At 30.3% G+C, this 15857-nt stretch overlaps 2 protein-coding genes across 3 annotated transcripts; both read right to left on the minus strand.

Annotated features, from left to right (window-relative positions):
- Positions 1–848: 848 nt before the first annotated feature.
- Positions 849–4076, minus strand: LOC107862410. Its single transcript, XM_047409790.1, has one exon. The coding sequence runs from the start codon at positions 1587–1589 to the stop codon at positions 1158–1160; it is 432 nt and encodes a 143-aa protein (XP_047265746.1). The 5' UTR covers positions 1590–4076; the 3' UTR covers positions 849–1157.
- A 926-nt stretch (positions 4077–5002) lies between these two features.
- LOC107862409 (protein NUCLEAR FUSION DEFECTIVE 2) lies at positions 5003–6641 on the minus strand. 2 transcript variants are annotated; one of them, XM_016707985.2, is made up of 3 exons: positions 6364–6641; positions 6215–6294; positions 5003–5601 (listed from the first exon to the last, which is right to left on the minus strand). In XM_016707985.2, exons 1-3 carry the CDS (start codon positions 6427–6429, stop codon positions 5193–5195), a joined length of 555 nt encoding a protein of 184 aa, XP_016563471.2. In that variant the 5' UTR covers positions 6430–6641; the 3' UTR covers positions 5003–5192. The 2 variants fall into 2 exon arrangements, with proteins under 2 accessions (XP_016563471.2, XP_047265745.1); XM_047409789.1 differs by lacking the exon at positions 6364–6641 and having other exon boundaries at positions 5945–6243.
- Positions 6642–15857: the final 9216 nt, after the last annotated feature.

The following is a 15857-nucleotide window of genomic DNA, read 5'->3' on the forward strand; positions in this document are numbered from 1 at the left end:
CCTATCATCTGTATAATGGAGTTCGTCATTTATTGACGGATTTTTCGGGATTTTTCTTTGAAAGAAAAAGATTGAAATGACTCTGCAAAATTGAACCTATACCTTCTTTAAGATTGAAACTTCCAATTCTTCTTTTTTTTCTTATGTAAAATTCCCAATTCCATGAACAATGCTCCATTTTCATCCATTAAATCTTTATCTCTAAAGAAAAGGAATCATAATCATAAAGCAAAAAGATCCAAATATGTCATACTATTCGAACTTACTCAATTTATCCTTCACTATACTTTTGGTTCATTCATTTACCTTTGACGTCAACACATCATCTTGTATTTATTCTTTACCATAATGGAACTCCAATATGAAATGAGTGAGATGGTGCATGTGTAAATTCGCCAGAAAAACAAAAGCTCCAAACTTATCCCTCAATTATGATTTATTTAAATTACCAAGTTCCATTAAGCGTTGAGGGACAAATCTTTCCCAATAACAAGGATAATATTAGAATTTAGACTTGGACTAAAGGATGACTTAAGATATTTAATGAAATTAGTTATTCAGCGTTCTACCTAAAATAACTAATCCCATTTATTTAGTATAAACAATGGAATAAAATAATTTTAAAATTAGCTAATACATCAAATCAAACAGGAGATAGAATCCAAATTTTACCCCTAAATTATCTTACTTATCCCATGTACCAAACTATCTCTAAAAGTTTAACCAAGGGGAGCTTTTTTATTTTCCCCCAGAGGATAGTTGCTCAATCTAAATAGTGCAGGATAAATTTAACCATTTTCGCAACAACAAATAATACCACAATTATAAAGTACTCCGCAAAGCTTGTATGTTCCTCCAATTAATCCTTGTTTATCATTCAAATCTTTATTTATGCACAGACTGACCAATTCATTACCCAAGTGAAATGTACATATAAAACTAACACTAAAATATACTACCAGTATATGTATATATATCAATTGATTATACATTACGAATAGTGAAAAAAAGACCAGCTATGAACTGTTTGTTTCATCCATCTCCAGTTGTCCACCACTGAAATCGTTGTGGCCTATTGACAGTTGGCAGCTAAGTTGCCCGTGCCGAATTCTCCAAAAATACATTAATATTTTTGAAGCGTTGGAACGAAATAGCAATCATACAAAGTTAGACCCATCCTTACCCAAATCAACGGACCCTCTAGCCGACGCCGGAATAGAAGCATATCTCGTGGAGAAATCCCGAAGGCCGTACTCATTGTCCTCCTCTCCATTATTACCTTCATCAAAGTTCAACGCATAGCTCAAAGGATCATACTGGAATTTCCCCTGCGTACCATTTTTATTCCGATTGAATCGCCGAATGAAAGTCTTCCATCTCGGTCCTGCAACAATCTCCGACCATTCTCGTAGCTTTTTAAGAGCGTTAATCCCTTTAGCCCATACAGAACCTTCCTTCTTACGCCACCATTTCAAGCTAACGCCTCCTGACGACGGGAAGAAGGAACAGCAGCGCCGTTTTTGGAATAGCTTCTCTGATGTATCATCACTTGGCATTGTATATGTGTGTGAAGATTCAGGTACCTCCATAGCCAAAATGTGTGAATTTTATGCAGAGAGAGATAAATACAGCGGCACTGAATTCAGGATTTTATTATTATATAGAGACAAAATCCACGTTATAGTGGGGCTGTGGTAGGGTTGTCCTATCTGGCCCTGTGAGAAGCTGTAACTGTTAAGGGGTGACTGGCACCGGGAATTACCGGTTTAGAATAAGATCGGGGTTACCGGTCACTTTGAGTGCAATTTTGGAGATATCTGACCGGCTTCAGGAGACTTCAGTCTTCACTAGAGCGTTTGTACAGCTAACGCTAATCGGCTGTCACCACTCCAGCCGTGGGCCAGTGGCTTTACTTGCAATTTTTTATATTTATACTCGTATTGGAGTCAGATTAATTCGAATTTAAAAATATATACCCCATTGTAAATTAGTCCGAGTTTGCACCATGTATAGCCCGCTCTATATTAATCCAAAATTTTCATACACAAATTAGTCCGAGTTTGCACCATGTATATCCTAATCCAAAATTTTCATAGGCGGCACTCAAAATTAAGGCCTCTACTTTAGAAAGAAATAACTCCATCGGCTCCACATGTGCTTTACTTGCAAAATTCGATAATCTTTAAATTTATAGTATTTATACTAATAAAAATAAGTATAAGTTTAAATCTGACATTTATTAAAATATCATAATACATTTTCACGTTAAAAATATTGGATTCATTAATATGCCAAATGGCAACACGTGTCCCCAACTACGCGTAAGATTACGATTTGCTTTTGTTGTCTTTCTTTTCTGAAAATAAAAGGTTGATGGAATACTGTTCCATTTTAAAATATCAATCCTGGCTTTATGTACAAATATCCAGCCTTATAACTGAAGGGTGGGGTTGGGCACCACATAATATCCTGCTGCGCGTCTCCAACGCATAATTAGGCATTATGCACGAGGAATCAAGTGAATTTGTAGATACTTTTGACTGGATAATCGTCCTTTTCTAACTAAGGGGACCAATAGATTTGCTCATCTTTTTATTTTATTTCTTGAGGATCCTCACTCGTTTTTTTTTATAAGCCTTTCAGATTGTGAATGAAAAAAAAGGTGACACCACTGACATACCTTAATAAAAATTTAATCAAAAGAAGAAACCAGTCGTCAGATTTCCAAATGAAGTCAAGGTTTGCTAAAGTTTCAGATGACATATAGATAAGATCAAACAACAGGTGAACCTGCTTTAAAGCATAAAGACGTGCAGATGATTTTCTGATATGGCTTTTCATCCTTAGCAAAGACAGAAAACCAAACCATGCAGAGAGAAATGTGAAATGGACATGCACCAAACTAAGTGATGTTAAATTCCAATGGCATTAAAAAGCACGAACAAAGATACCAATCTTTTTCACTTTATCAACTTGCAAATGAGATTTAGTTGCCAACTCATGATTGATGCCAAAAGATGGCACCGGCCACCTAAAATATCCATCACACACTACCAACTAGCGGGTTTAACAATGAGAGAAGTACTTAGAAGGTCAATCATCAACTTGAAACTTTAAAGGCAAGTAGGCTTAGAATAGTCAGATTCTTGCTCGTATTGACAGTACCTGAAAGCTTTTAGTCCAAGTCGTACCCAATTATAAGGCAGAGCCTATCAATAGATAACAAAAACCTACGATAGATGGTACAACCATGATGCAAGCGAAGACACTCGAATGCTACAACGTTTTCTAATATGCCTAACTGCTATAAACAAATGAGTTACATGGCATCCGTAAGCCTATTCATAGTGAGAAAAAGAAGTCCAGTCATTGCTACAACAACATACTCCGTGTAATTCCACAAGTGGAGTCCAGGGAGGGTGCGGTATACGCAGATCTTACCCCTACCTTGTGAAGTAAGGAGGTTGTTTCAGAAAGACCCTCGGCTCAATTAAAGACAAATGAATTAATGAAAGCAGGTTTGAAAACTCTAGTTATTGCTACCAGGGATAACAGGGAATGTAAAACTACATCTGAAATAAATGCAAGAATATCCACAAGAATCACTAAAGATGTGACTTAAGTTGTTTTTTAAGAAAGCAACCTAAATCTGAATTTTGATTAATCTTTTTTTGGGGGGGATAACTGCGGTGTCCGGGCTAGCTTTCGCGCACCTCAACTAATTCTTTGGGATACCTCCCACCAACACCAAATACCAGATAACTCAGTCCATCAGGGCTAGAACAGATGAGAAGAATCACCTAGAGTTTTTTTTGTCTCTTTTTGGATTTGAACCTGAGACCTCAGTTTCTCAACCCATTTCATTGACCACTAGGTCACCACTGGGCGTGAATTTTGATTAATCTCCCCCCAACATAAAGAATTGTTTAAGTTGTCGGTGATAACATCCTAAAACGAGACATTTCTATAGAGACTCAAACATACTTCCCGAGCTAGCTAAAGCTCCAGTTAAATCTCATCATCACCTGGACATACTTTAACCACAAAGATCGCAAATGTTATCGAACTCAAACTATTAGTTACATGTCACAAGCTGTCCCTATCTGATATTGTTATCAGAAAATGATTGTCCACTGATCACCATGAATTGCACAATCAGCTTGAACAAAATAGTGCTTTAAGAACATATTTTGAGAATGAAATGTGTTGTCAATAATAGTAATTTTTTTTTCATGTTAGGCCAACCTTCTCAGTGGGTTATGTTAATTAGAAGGCAAGGCAATTCCTGTTAATAAAGAGTACTTGAGTAGTGCTGGACATATTGGAAAACATTTATCAAGTGAAGTGTCAACTCATGTATGTATAGAGAAATGTATATCAACACTTGTTTATTACGTTACACGCACAGAGCCAGTCATTTTAAGTGATTCAAATACTAATAAAAGCCTGATCTACTAAATGATCAAAATAATGAAACATAGATACAACACACATATCGATTGACCAGATAAACTGGAAAAAAGCAAAAGTAAATTGATAAATTGGAAAATTATTAGGAAAGACGGTATTCGTTTACTTGGACAAATCTTGTGATCACAGGGAAAAAGAATTGTCAAACTACTACTGGTATTACCATTTTTATGGAATAATGGAATTTGCATACAATGAATACCAACTATTAACAAAGAGAGTAATGTATTTTTTCCACTCAAGCATACCTGCTTCAATAGCTTAACCATAGTAACCCCCATGATCTATGTGAAATAAATAACATTCTGTTTGAATAATAGACTGCTAGACAGTGGGAATGCAATTATCCCAGATGACTCATATCAATCTGTTTACTAATTTTGCGGCTCAAATGATATTCAAATTGCAGTGGCCCTCAAGAGATTTGGACTAGTGGTAAGAGCGCAACACACAACTTGTCATTAGGCGCAGGTCATGGCTTCAAGCCAAAGTGTCTTGAACCATGTGCCATCGACCCTTGTGGATGTCTCGGTTTTAAAGAAAATTATTCCACTTGCAGTGGACACAAATGATTTCGATACATAACATAGTTCAAGTTTACGAAGTCAACTAGTTGCATAGTGCATACTAAGCTAAACACACAGTGGCTAATCTTCAACACATAATAAACAAAGTTCCCCTGACTAGAAATATGTCAGCCAACATCAACAATAGTTGGGTACTTACATTGCCATAGCTTTCTCCATGCCTTTCCCGTGAATTGTCAAGAACACCTTCCCCGCACTGTCCAAGCTACTCTTGTCAATTGCAATTGCTCCGAACACCGCCCTGAAAGCACCACAAACCACTGCAGGAGCCGACGAATTGGTCTTCCGTGAAACCCTGATTATCTTCTGTAAACCTAAGCGTCCTCCGTCAGCAACACACGATGATACCACATTGGAGGACAGATCCACAATAACCCGGTTGAGATCCTTGGGGGGCATGTCGATGTCCTTGCTAAGCAATTGCAGAGAAACCGAACCCTCAATCACCTTCTCCCCCAAAATGCTCAAAGCTCTATTGTTCTCTCCTGAGTATGATGCATGCGTCAGTGCGCGTCGTAGCAACTCCACATCTTGAAATGTGTACCTAAATGGAAATGTATTCATACACAAGAGGAACTCAATTTCAACCAGGGTTTGATTAACTGAACAGAACAATTAAAAGAAACGAGCTAAAGGTCAAAAACACACCTAAAATATCAATTTTCCAAGTTTTACACCTAAACTATCAGGTGTTTTTCCCAGCTAAACCTCAACTATCAATTGTTCACTTGTACTACATGGATGTATGTTTTAATAAATAGTTGATGATAGTTCAGTCAGGAAACTCAAAAAACCAAGCTACTCTAGGTGTGTTTTTGACCAGAAACTCTAAGAAAAAAACAAAAAATTACTAAAAAGGAGTACTGAAATAAGTGAGAGAAATTTACGGCAAAAAATACACTACAGGTGTACGAGATTTTCCTGTATGCATGAACTATCACCGACTATTTATCAAAGCACACTTCAACTACCAATTGTTCGCTTTTCCTATCTGACATGTGTAGTTTGATAAATAGCGGGTGATAGTTCACTCCCGCACTTGATAGTTTAGATATGACACTCAAAAGACTGAGCTAATTTAAGTGTATTTTTACCCTAAACTCTAAAAAGAATACTAAATTACTAAAACGTAGATAAGAATCAGAGAGAGAAATTACTGGATTTGGTTTTGAAGGGTTTCAAGAGCGATAGAGAAAGGCGAAGTGGGTCTGATTGATAAGGATGGATTTGCCCGAGCCTGTCAAAAATTGGTACTATTAAATAAGTTAGGGTTTAACATTACTACAGGGAAAAAACAGATTATTACCTGAGGAGAAGAGTAGAGGGCTAAAGCAAGTAAGATGGAGCAAATAAATCGCCGGAGATGCCACATGTTTCCGGTGAAATGTGCAAGTATTCCTCCTCGATAACGACAAAGTAAAGCTCAGTCGATTGACATGCAGGCTAAAAAAGCAAGTGGCTGTTTGGTAGTAGCTCGTTAGAATTACGCAACTACTAGTAATGTAGTTTTTATTGTAAAGATAAATTTGATATGCTAATCTAATTTTATAAATTTCTTATATAAAAATTAATAAAGGAAAAATTAGATAATAATGCACAAAATTTAAATTCTATATTATAATATTCCCTCCGTTCTCCTTTTTTTATATTACTATCTTTAATTAAATGAAATCTTATCAATAAAATTAAAATTATGTCTAACAAATAAGAAAATGTAATATTCTTTTTAGGATGGAATCATGTATAAAAAAAAAAAAATAACCACAGAGGGAGTAATTTATGTAGATATTAATTTTTTTATTTTTTATCTTACATAAGATAATCTACAAATTTCTTTATAATTTGTATATGTGTTAACTAAGTGAATTTCTAAATTTCAAATTAAAGTCACGTTAATTTTGTACACTTAAGTTAATTTTGTTAACTTACTTGAGAAAATTGAAGGAAATGTGTTTTTTAAGTCTTGAATAAAGGATTGGTAATATTGACCAATTTAAAGGGTCAAACATAATTAAAAAACTTGATTAAGTTAATTGTGGACTTGATTAATATTTTCTAAACTTTTTAATCTTTTCAAAAATACAAACTAACCCACACCCACAAAACTTTCCTCCCTCTACAAATCAATCTCTCTCTCTTCTCTCTTCTCTCTTTCTCTCGATAGTTTCTCTCTCTAACTTCTCCCAACCAACAATTTTTCAAATTTCTCCCTTCAATCTTGTGCAACTTCAACCTCTGGCAACAAATAGTTTTAAGTTCTTGCCTGTTCCTTTTTTACTTTCAACCGTCAGTCGACGTGACAATATTCTCTGGCGCCAACAACTTCGAGTTCTTCATCGTTTCTTTTCGATTTTCACAAGTAAAAAAATATGGCTTTTAAGTTATGACGAAAATGAGGAACTTGATTTGTTGGTGTTTGTTATTTTTTTACGTTTTTTGTTATTTTTTTTTATTGTTTGTTATTTTTTAGTTGAATTTCTCATCTGGATGTATCTACTACTGCTGTTTTTTAATAATGGAGAAAACATGTAACATGAATTCAACAGAAGAGTATTTGTTGCAACATATATGACTAATCTGTTCCACAGATTAGTAATCTGTTGCAACATATATGACTAATATGTTGCGCAGATTAGTAATCTGTTGCAACATATATGACTAATCTGTTGCGCAGATTAGTAATATGTTGCAATATATGTGACTAATCTGTTGCAACATATATGACTAATTTGTTGCAACAAATGAGTAATCTATTGCAACGTATATAACTAATCTGTTGCAACATATATGACTAATTTATTACAACAAATGAGTAATCTGTTGCAACATATATGACTAATTATTGCAACAAATGAGTAATCTGTTGCAACATATATGACTAGTTTGTTGCAATAGATTACTCATCTGTTGGATTCATTTTATAGTGTTGTAATGTGAATCCAACATATGGGTCATCCGTTGCAATAAATTAGTCATATATTACAATAGATTACGCATTTGTTGCAATAGATGATTCATATGTTGGATTCATGTTGCGGGTTCTATCCACTGTAGCAGTAGCAGATACACCAAATAAGAAATTCAACAAAAACAATAATTTTACTTACAAAATAAGCTATGAAGTAATGTCCAAGTGATATACGAACAAAATTTGACCTAAAAAAATTTTAAAAAATTTCAATAGAGACACAATGAATAAGTAAAACACATGAAAAATTTCATGAAACGGGTAAAGAAGACAAAAATAACATACCATACATCAAGTGCAAGAGGATCAAGGGGACAAACATTTGAGTTCTTCTAAAAACGTTTAAGTTCCCTAATATTTTAATTGCTTTCTAATAGTTGACCCATCTATTACAACAGATTTTCTATCTGTTTGATAATTTCGAACAAATGAATCATCTAATGCAACATGCTAGTCATCTGTTGATTCAAATTAAGCAATTATTAGTAATAACTAAATTGATTTAGCTAAAATTAAAGACGTCTCTACGACAATGGGACAAACATTTGTGTTCTCCTAATTATATTTGAGTTCCCTAGTATTTTAATTATTTTCCAACAGATTATCTATTTGTTGCAACAAGTTAGTCATCTATTGCAACAGATGTTTATAACAGGTTAGTCATTTGTTTATTCAAATTAAGTAATCATTAATAAAAACTAAATTAATTTAATTAAAATTGAAGACAAGTCGTTAATACAAGACCTTAGATAAGGGGACAAATGTTTGAGTTCTCCTAAAAACATTTGAGCTTTAGTATTTTAAATTGTTTTCCAACACATAGAACTCGGAACCAAAATGAGCCACGGAATTAAAAAAGTGACCAAAATAGACCACCTATTTAAAAAGATACCAAAATAGGCTAAAGGTAATAATTTATTACATTTTCTACTTTTTTTCTTAACGGTCAATTAATGGAGTTGACTTTTACAAAAACGTAAGAATTTCTTACATTTTACATTTTTTTGGTAAAACGTAAGAAATTCTTACGTTTTATAAAAAAAATATATAATGTAAGAATTTCTTATGTTTTACACGATAATCGAGGAAAAAAATACAATAAATTGTTAAATCAATTAAAAAGATACTAAAAAAGAGTTGTTCAATGTAACAAAAAGTTACGTTCTCAACTTTTTTATAGCAGTGATCCCCCACCCACAATTCCCTTTTCCACAAATGTCCATCGCTTCTACTTTTTCCCTTTTTTACATATGATAATTATGAATTTTTTTATTAGTTAAATTTATTTATATTTTACATGTAATTCAAATAATTTATTTTTTCTAATAAATTTTACGTTTTACATAAAAAAATTTAAAAAAAGAAGTATCAATTACCTCATTAACTTAACAATTTTCTTATATTTAGTCTATATCATAAAACAACCACTTCTATCCTTAATTATCCGATTTTTCTTTAAAAATATTATACTTTTGAGTTTTTCTCTACTCCAAAATAGTGAAATATTGAATTATCGTCAATCAAATATGCTACTATATACAAGAATTATATTTTTTTAAGAGTGTTCCAAAAAAAAACTATATTTTCTTATATTAATTTAGGAGGGTTCCTAAATTAAATTGTGATTTTTTTCTCCATTAATTATAATATGAAACGTATTTGTGCATGTGAGTCTCCTCAATATCCTAATTGAAACACTAATAAAAATCTACGATGAATCACTATCCGAAAAAATTAATTTCATATTTTTAACACAGCAAAAAAATATAATTCTTGTATATAGTAGCATATTTGATCGACAATAATTCAATATTTCACTATTTTGGATTAGAGGAAAGTTTAAAAGTATAATAATTTTTTAGAGAGAAATCGAATAATTAAGGATAGAAGTGATTATTTTTTTTATATAAAATAAATATAAGAAAATTGTTAAGTTAATGAGGTAATTGATACTTCTATTTTTTAAATTTTTTATGTAAAACATAAAAATTTATTACATAGAGGAAAAAAAAAATTATTTGAACTACATGTAAAATCTAAATAAATTTAACTAATAAAAAAATTCATAATTATCATATGTAAAAAGAGGAAAATATAGAAGTGATGGGACATTTGTGGAAAAAAGAATTGTTGGTGGGGGACCACTGCTATAAAAAAGTTAAGAACGTAACTTTTCGTTATGTTGAACAACTCGTTTTTTAGTATTTTTTTAATTGATTTGATAATTCACTGCATTTTTTCTCGGTCATTGTGTAAAATATAAGAAATTCTTATTCTTACGTTTTACAAAAAAAATGTAAAACGTAAGAAATTCTTATGTTTTGTAAAAGTCAACTCCGTTAGTTGACCGTTAAGAAAAAATAGAAAACGTGATAAATTATTATGTTTAGATTGTTTTGGTAACTTTTTAAATAGGTGACCTATTTTGGTCACTTTTTAAATTCTGTACCTCATTTTGGTTCTGAGTTCACATATATCTTGTCTATTTAATAATTTTCAATATATGAGTCATATATTGCAACATATGTCTATTGCAGCAGGTTAGTCATCTGTTGCAACAGATGTCTATATATGTTTGGTCATTTTCAACAAATGTCTTTAACTGATTGGTCTTTTCCAACAGATTACTCATCTATTGCAACATGTTAATCGAAATCCTAATTGAACTTATCAATTCATCTTTAATTTTAGTTAAATCAATGTTGTTATTACTAATAATGTCTTAATTTGAATCATTTCAAATAAAATTGATCAATTAACACTTTACTCAACACGAATACACTTAGATCATCATGTAATTACTATGAGATTAATTGAAATCGTAATTAAATTATCAATTCATCTTTAATTTTAGTTAAATCAATTTAGTTATTACTAATAATTACTTAATTTGAATTATTTCAAATCAAATTGGTCAATTGATCATTCTACTTAAGACGAAACACTTAGTTGATCATGTAGTTACTATAAAATTAAATGAAATTGTAAGTGAACTTACTAATTCATCTTTAATTTTAGTTAAATCAATGTAGTTATTTCTAATTATGGCTTGGTTTGAATCATTTCAAATAAAATTGGTCAATTGATCACTCTACTCAGGACGAACACACTTAGTTGATCGTGTAATTACCATGAGATTAATTAAAACAGTAATTGAACTTATTAATACTAGTTAAATCAATTTAGTTATTACTAATATAATGGCTTAATATGAATCAATAGATGACTAAGATGTTGCAAAAGATGAGTAATCTGTTGAAAATAACCAAACAGATAAAGACATCTGTTGCAACAGATTAGTCACCTATTGCAACAAATTAGTAATCTGTTGAAAATAACAAATAGATAAAGTCATATGTTGCAACAAATTGGTCATCTATTAGAAATGACCAACAGATAAAGACATTTGTTACAACAGATGACTAATCTATTGCAACATATGTGTATATCTGTTTGATAATTTTCAACAAATGATTCATTTGTTGTAACAGATTAAATCTGTTGCAATAGGTTATACACTTAAATGATCATGTAATTACTAGGAGACTAATTGAAATTGTAATTATTAAATCAATTTGGCTATTATTAATAATGGCTTAATTTGAATCATTTCAAATAAAATTAGTCAATTGATTACTCTACTCAGAACGAACACACTAAGATGATCGTGTAACTAATATGAGAATAATTGAAATCGTAATTGAACTTATCAATTCATCTTTAATTTTAGTTAAACTAATGTTGTTATTACTAATAATGTCTTAATTTGAATCATTTCAAATAAAATTGGTCAATTAACACTTTCCTCAACACGAATACACTTAGATCATCATGTAATTACTATGAGATTAATTGAAATCGTAACTAAATTATCAATTCATCTTTAATTTTAGTTAAATCAATTTAGTTATTAATAATTACTTAATTTTAATTATTTCAAATCAAATTGGTCAATTGATCATTCTACTTAAGACGAAACACTTAGTTGATCATGTAATTAATATAAAATTACATGAAATTGTAAGTGAACTTACTAATTCATCTTTAATTTTAGTTAAATCAATATAGTTATTTCTAATTATGGCTTGGTTTGAATCATTTTAAATAAAATTGGTCAATTGATCACTCTACTCAGGACGAACACACTTAGTTGACCATGTAATTACCATGAGATTAATTAAAACAACAATTTAACTTATTAATACTAGTTAAATCAATTTAGTTATTACTAATATAATGGTTTAATATGAATCAATAGATGACTAACATGTTGCAAAAGATGAGTAATCTATTGAAAATGACTTAACAGATGAAGACATCTGTTGGAAATGACCAAACAGAAAAAGACATTTGTTGGAAATGACCAAATAAATATAGACACATGTTGCAACAAATGACTAACCTATTGCAATAAATGACTCATCTATTGAAAATTATCAAACAAATATAGACATCTGTTGCAACAGATGACTGAGTTGTTGCAGCAGATGACTCATCTATTGAAAATTATCAAACATATAGGATATATGTTGGAAAATAATTTAAAATACTAAAGCTCAAATGTTTTTAAGAGAACTCAAATGTTTGTCCCCTTGTTTAAGGTCTTGTCTTTAATGTTAGTTAAATCAATTTAATTAGTACTAATAATTACTTAATTTGAATCATTTTAAATAAAATTTATCAATTGATCATTCTATTAAGGACGAATACATTAATTGAAATTGTAAGTGAACTTATCAATTCATCTTTATTTTAGTTAAAATCAATTTATTTATTACTAATAATGATTTAATTTGAATCATTTGAAGTAAAATTGGTCGATTAATCACTCTCCTCGAGACGAATACACATAGTTGATCATGTAATTACTATGAGATTAATTGAAATTGTAAGTGAACTGATCAATTCATCTTTAATTTTAGTTATATCAATTTAGTTATTACGAACAATAGTTTAATTTGATTCATTTCAAATAAAATTGGTCAATTGATCACTCTAATCATGACAAATACACCTAGTTGATAATTTTATTACTATGAGATTAATTGAAATTGTAAGTTTATCTTTAATTTTAGTTAAATCAATTTAGTTATTACTAATAATATCTTAATCTGAATTATTTCAAATAAAATTGGTCAATTTATCACTCTACTCGGGACGAATACACTTAGTTAATCATGTAATTACGATGAGATTAATTGAAATTGTTAGTGAACTCATTAATTCATGTTTAATTTTAGTTAAATCAACATAGTTATTACTAATAATGGCTTAATTTGAATCATTTAAAATAAAATTGGTCAATTAATTATTCTACTAAGGATGAAACACTTAATTGATCATTTAATTACTGAGATTAATTGAAATCATAATTAAACTTACTAATTCATCTTTAATTTTAGTTAAATAAATGTAGTTATTTCTAATAATGATTTAATTTGAATTATTTCACATAAAATTTGTCAATTAATCATTCTACTCAGTACGAAACACTTAATTGATCATGTAATTACTATGAAATTAATTGAAATCATAATTGAACTTACTAATTCATCTTTAGTTTTAGTTAAATCAATATAGTTATTTCTAGTGATGACTTAGTCTGAATCATTTCAAATAAAATTGGTCAATTGACCACTCTACTCAGGACGAACATACTTAGTTGATTGTGTAATTATAATGAGATTAATTGAAACTGTAATTGGACTTATTAATTCATATTTTATTTTAGTAATGAATTTAGTTATTACTTATAATGACTTAATGTGAATCAACAGATGACTAACATGTTACAACAGATGAGTAATCTGTTGGAAATGACCAAACAAATAAAAAAAAATTGTTGAAAATGACTAAACAGATATAGACATTTGCTGCAACAAATGACTTATTTGTTGCAACAACTAATTCATCTATTGAAAATTATTAAACAGATATAAACATCTGTTGCAACAGATGACTAAGTTATTGTAACATATGACTCATCTGTTAGAAATTACTAAACAGACAAAATATGTGTTGAAAAATAATTTAAAATACTAAAGCTCAAATGTTTTTTAGGAAAACTCAAATGTTTTTCCCCTTGTCTATGGTCTTGTCTTCACTTTTAGTTAAATTAATTTAATTATTATTAATAATTGCTTACTTTGAATCAACAAATGACTAACCTGTTATAAACATTTATTGCAACAGATGACTAACTTGTTGCAGCAAATAGGTGATCTGTTGGAAAATAATTAAAATACTAGAGAACTTAAATATTTTTAGGAGAACTCAAATGTTTGTTCCATTGTATTAAAGACTTGTCTTTAATTTTAGCTAAATCAATTTAGTTATTACTAATAATTGCTTAATTTGAATCAACAGATGACTAATACGTTGCAACAAATGATTCATCTGTTGTAAATTATCAAACAAATAGAAAATCTATTATAAAAGATGGGCTATCCATTAGAAAACAATTAAAATATTAGGGAACTTAAATGTTTTTAGGAGAAATCAAAGTTTGTCCCCTCGATCCTATTGCATTTGATGTATGATACACTATTTTTTTCTTCTTTACCTGTTTCATGAAATTTTTTCATGTGTTTCACTTATTCGTTGTGCCCTTGTTGAAATTTTTAAAATTTTTTTAGGTCAAATTTTGTTCGTATATCACTTGGACATTACTTCATAGGTGATTTTGTAAGTATAATTATGATTTTTGTTGAATTTTTTATTTGGTATATTTGCTATTGCTACAATGGATAGAACCTGCGACATGAATCCAATATATGAGTCATTTATTGTAACAAGTGAGTAATGTGTTGCAGCATATGACTAATTAGTTGCAACAGATGACCCATATGTTGGATTCATGTTACAACGCTATAATACAAATCCAGCAGATGAGTAATCTGTTGCAAAAGATTAGTCATATATATTGCAACAGATTAGTCAATATGTTGCAACAGATTAGTTAATATGTTGCAACATATTAGTCAATATGTTGCGACAGATTACTCATCTGTGCAACAAATTACTCATCTGTTGGATTCACGTTACATATTTTATCTACTGTTGAAAAAACAGCATTAGCAGATACACCCAGATGAGAAATTCAACTAAAAATTATAATTTTACTTACTAAAATCACCTATAAGTAATTCCCAAGTGATATACGAATAAAATTTGACCTAAAAAATTTGATCAAGTAGCAATAATAGCGGTAACAATAATGTTCAACAACAAGAAGATGATGATAATGAACAAAAAGAGATGATAATGAAGAACAAAATGATGATAATGAAGAAAATGATGAATAAAGCAACAACAACAATGAACAACAAAAATCACGAAGAGAGAGAAAACTCCAATAAATAAGAAGAGAGAGAAACGTGCCTTTTTTTTTCCTCATTTCTAGTTATATTAGGTCTTACATTGGATCAAAGTGTAAATTAAAAAACTTATGAGTTATTTTTAAATTTTTCTTACTTTTTTAATTCTTAATAAAGTAATTGTCACCTCCACTTAATTATTAAGATTTATGACACCCACATTTCATTTTAAAACTCTTTTGTCACAGCACAAAGCCCCAACTTACTTCCTTACTAGAATATTTTACTCCCTCCTCATTTGATGAAAAGAAGAGAGAGCCTCATTTGATGCTCAAATTGCAACAACAAAGTCTTTCATATATTTATGAGAAAAAATATAATTTAAATTTTCTTAGTTAGATGTCCAAACGACCCTTAATATATAAATGGCCTAAAGATTGTCCCAAAATCCCCCTTACACAACTTGGGAAATCACCTTCCACATCAAAACGTTTTAAATATATGTGTCTCCAAGTA

Source organism: Capsicum annuum, chromosome 3, assembly GCF_002878395.1.
Source record: "Capsicum annuum cultivar UCD-10X-F1 chromosome 3, UCD10Xv1.1, whole genome shotgun sequence".
Lineage (NCBI taxonomy): Eukaryota > Viridiplantae > Streptophyta > Magnoliopsida > Solanales > Solanaceae > Capsicum > Capsicum annuum.

Coding starts and splice junctions, on each gene's coding strand:
- LOC107862410 (XM_047409790.1), bottom strand. CDS start 1,589: ATGGAGGTACCTGAATCTTCACACACATATACAATGCCAAGTGATGAT.
- LOC107862409 (XM_016707985.2), bottom strand. CDS start 6,429: ATGTGGCATCTCCGGCGATTTATTTGCTCCATCTTACTTGCTTTAGCC. Junction 6,295..6,363: donor CCCTCTACTCTTCTCCTCAG/GTAATAATCTGT, acceptor AATTTTTGACAG/GCTCGGGCAAATCCATCCTT. Junction 5,602..6,214: donor ACCCTTCAAAACCAAATCCA/GTAATTTCTCTC, acceptor ATTTCCATTTAG/GTACACATTTCAAGATGTGG.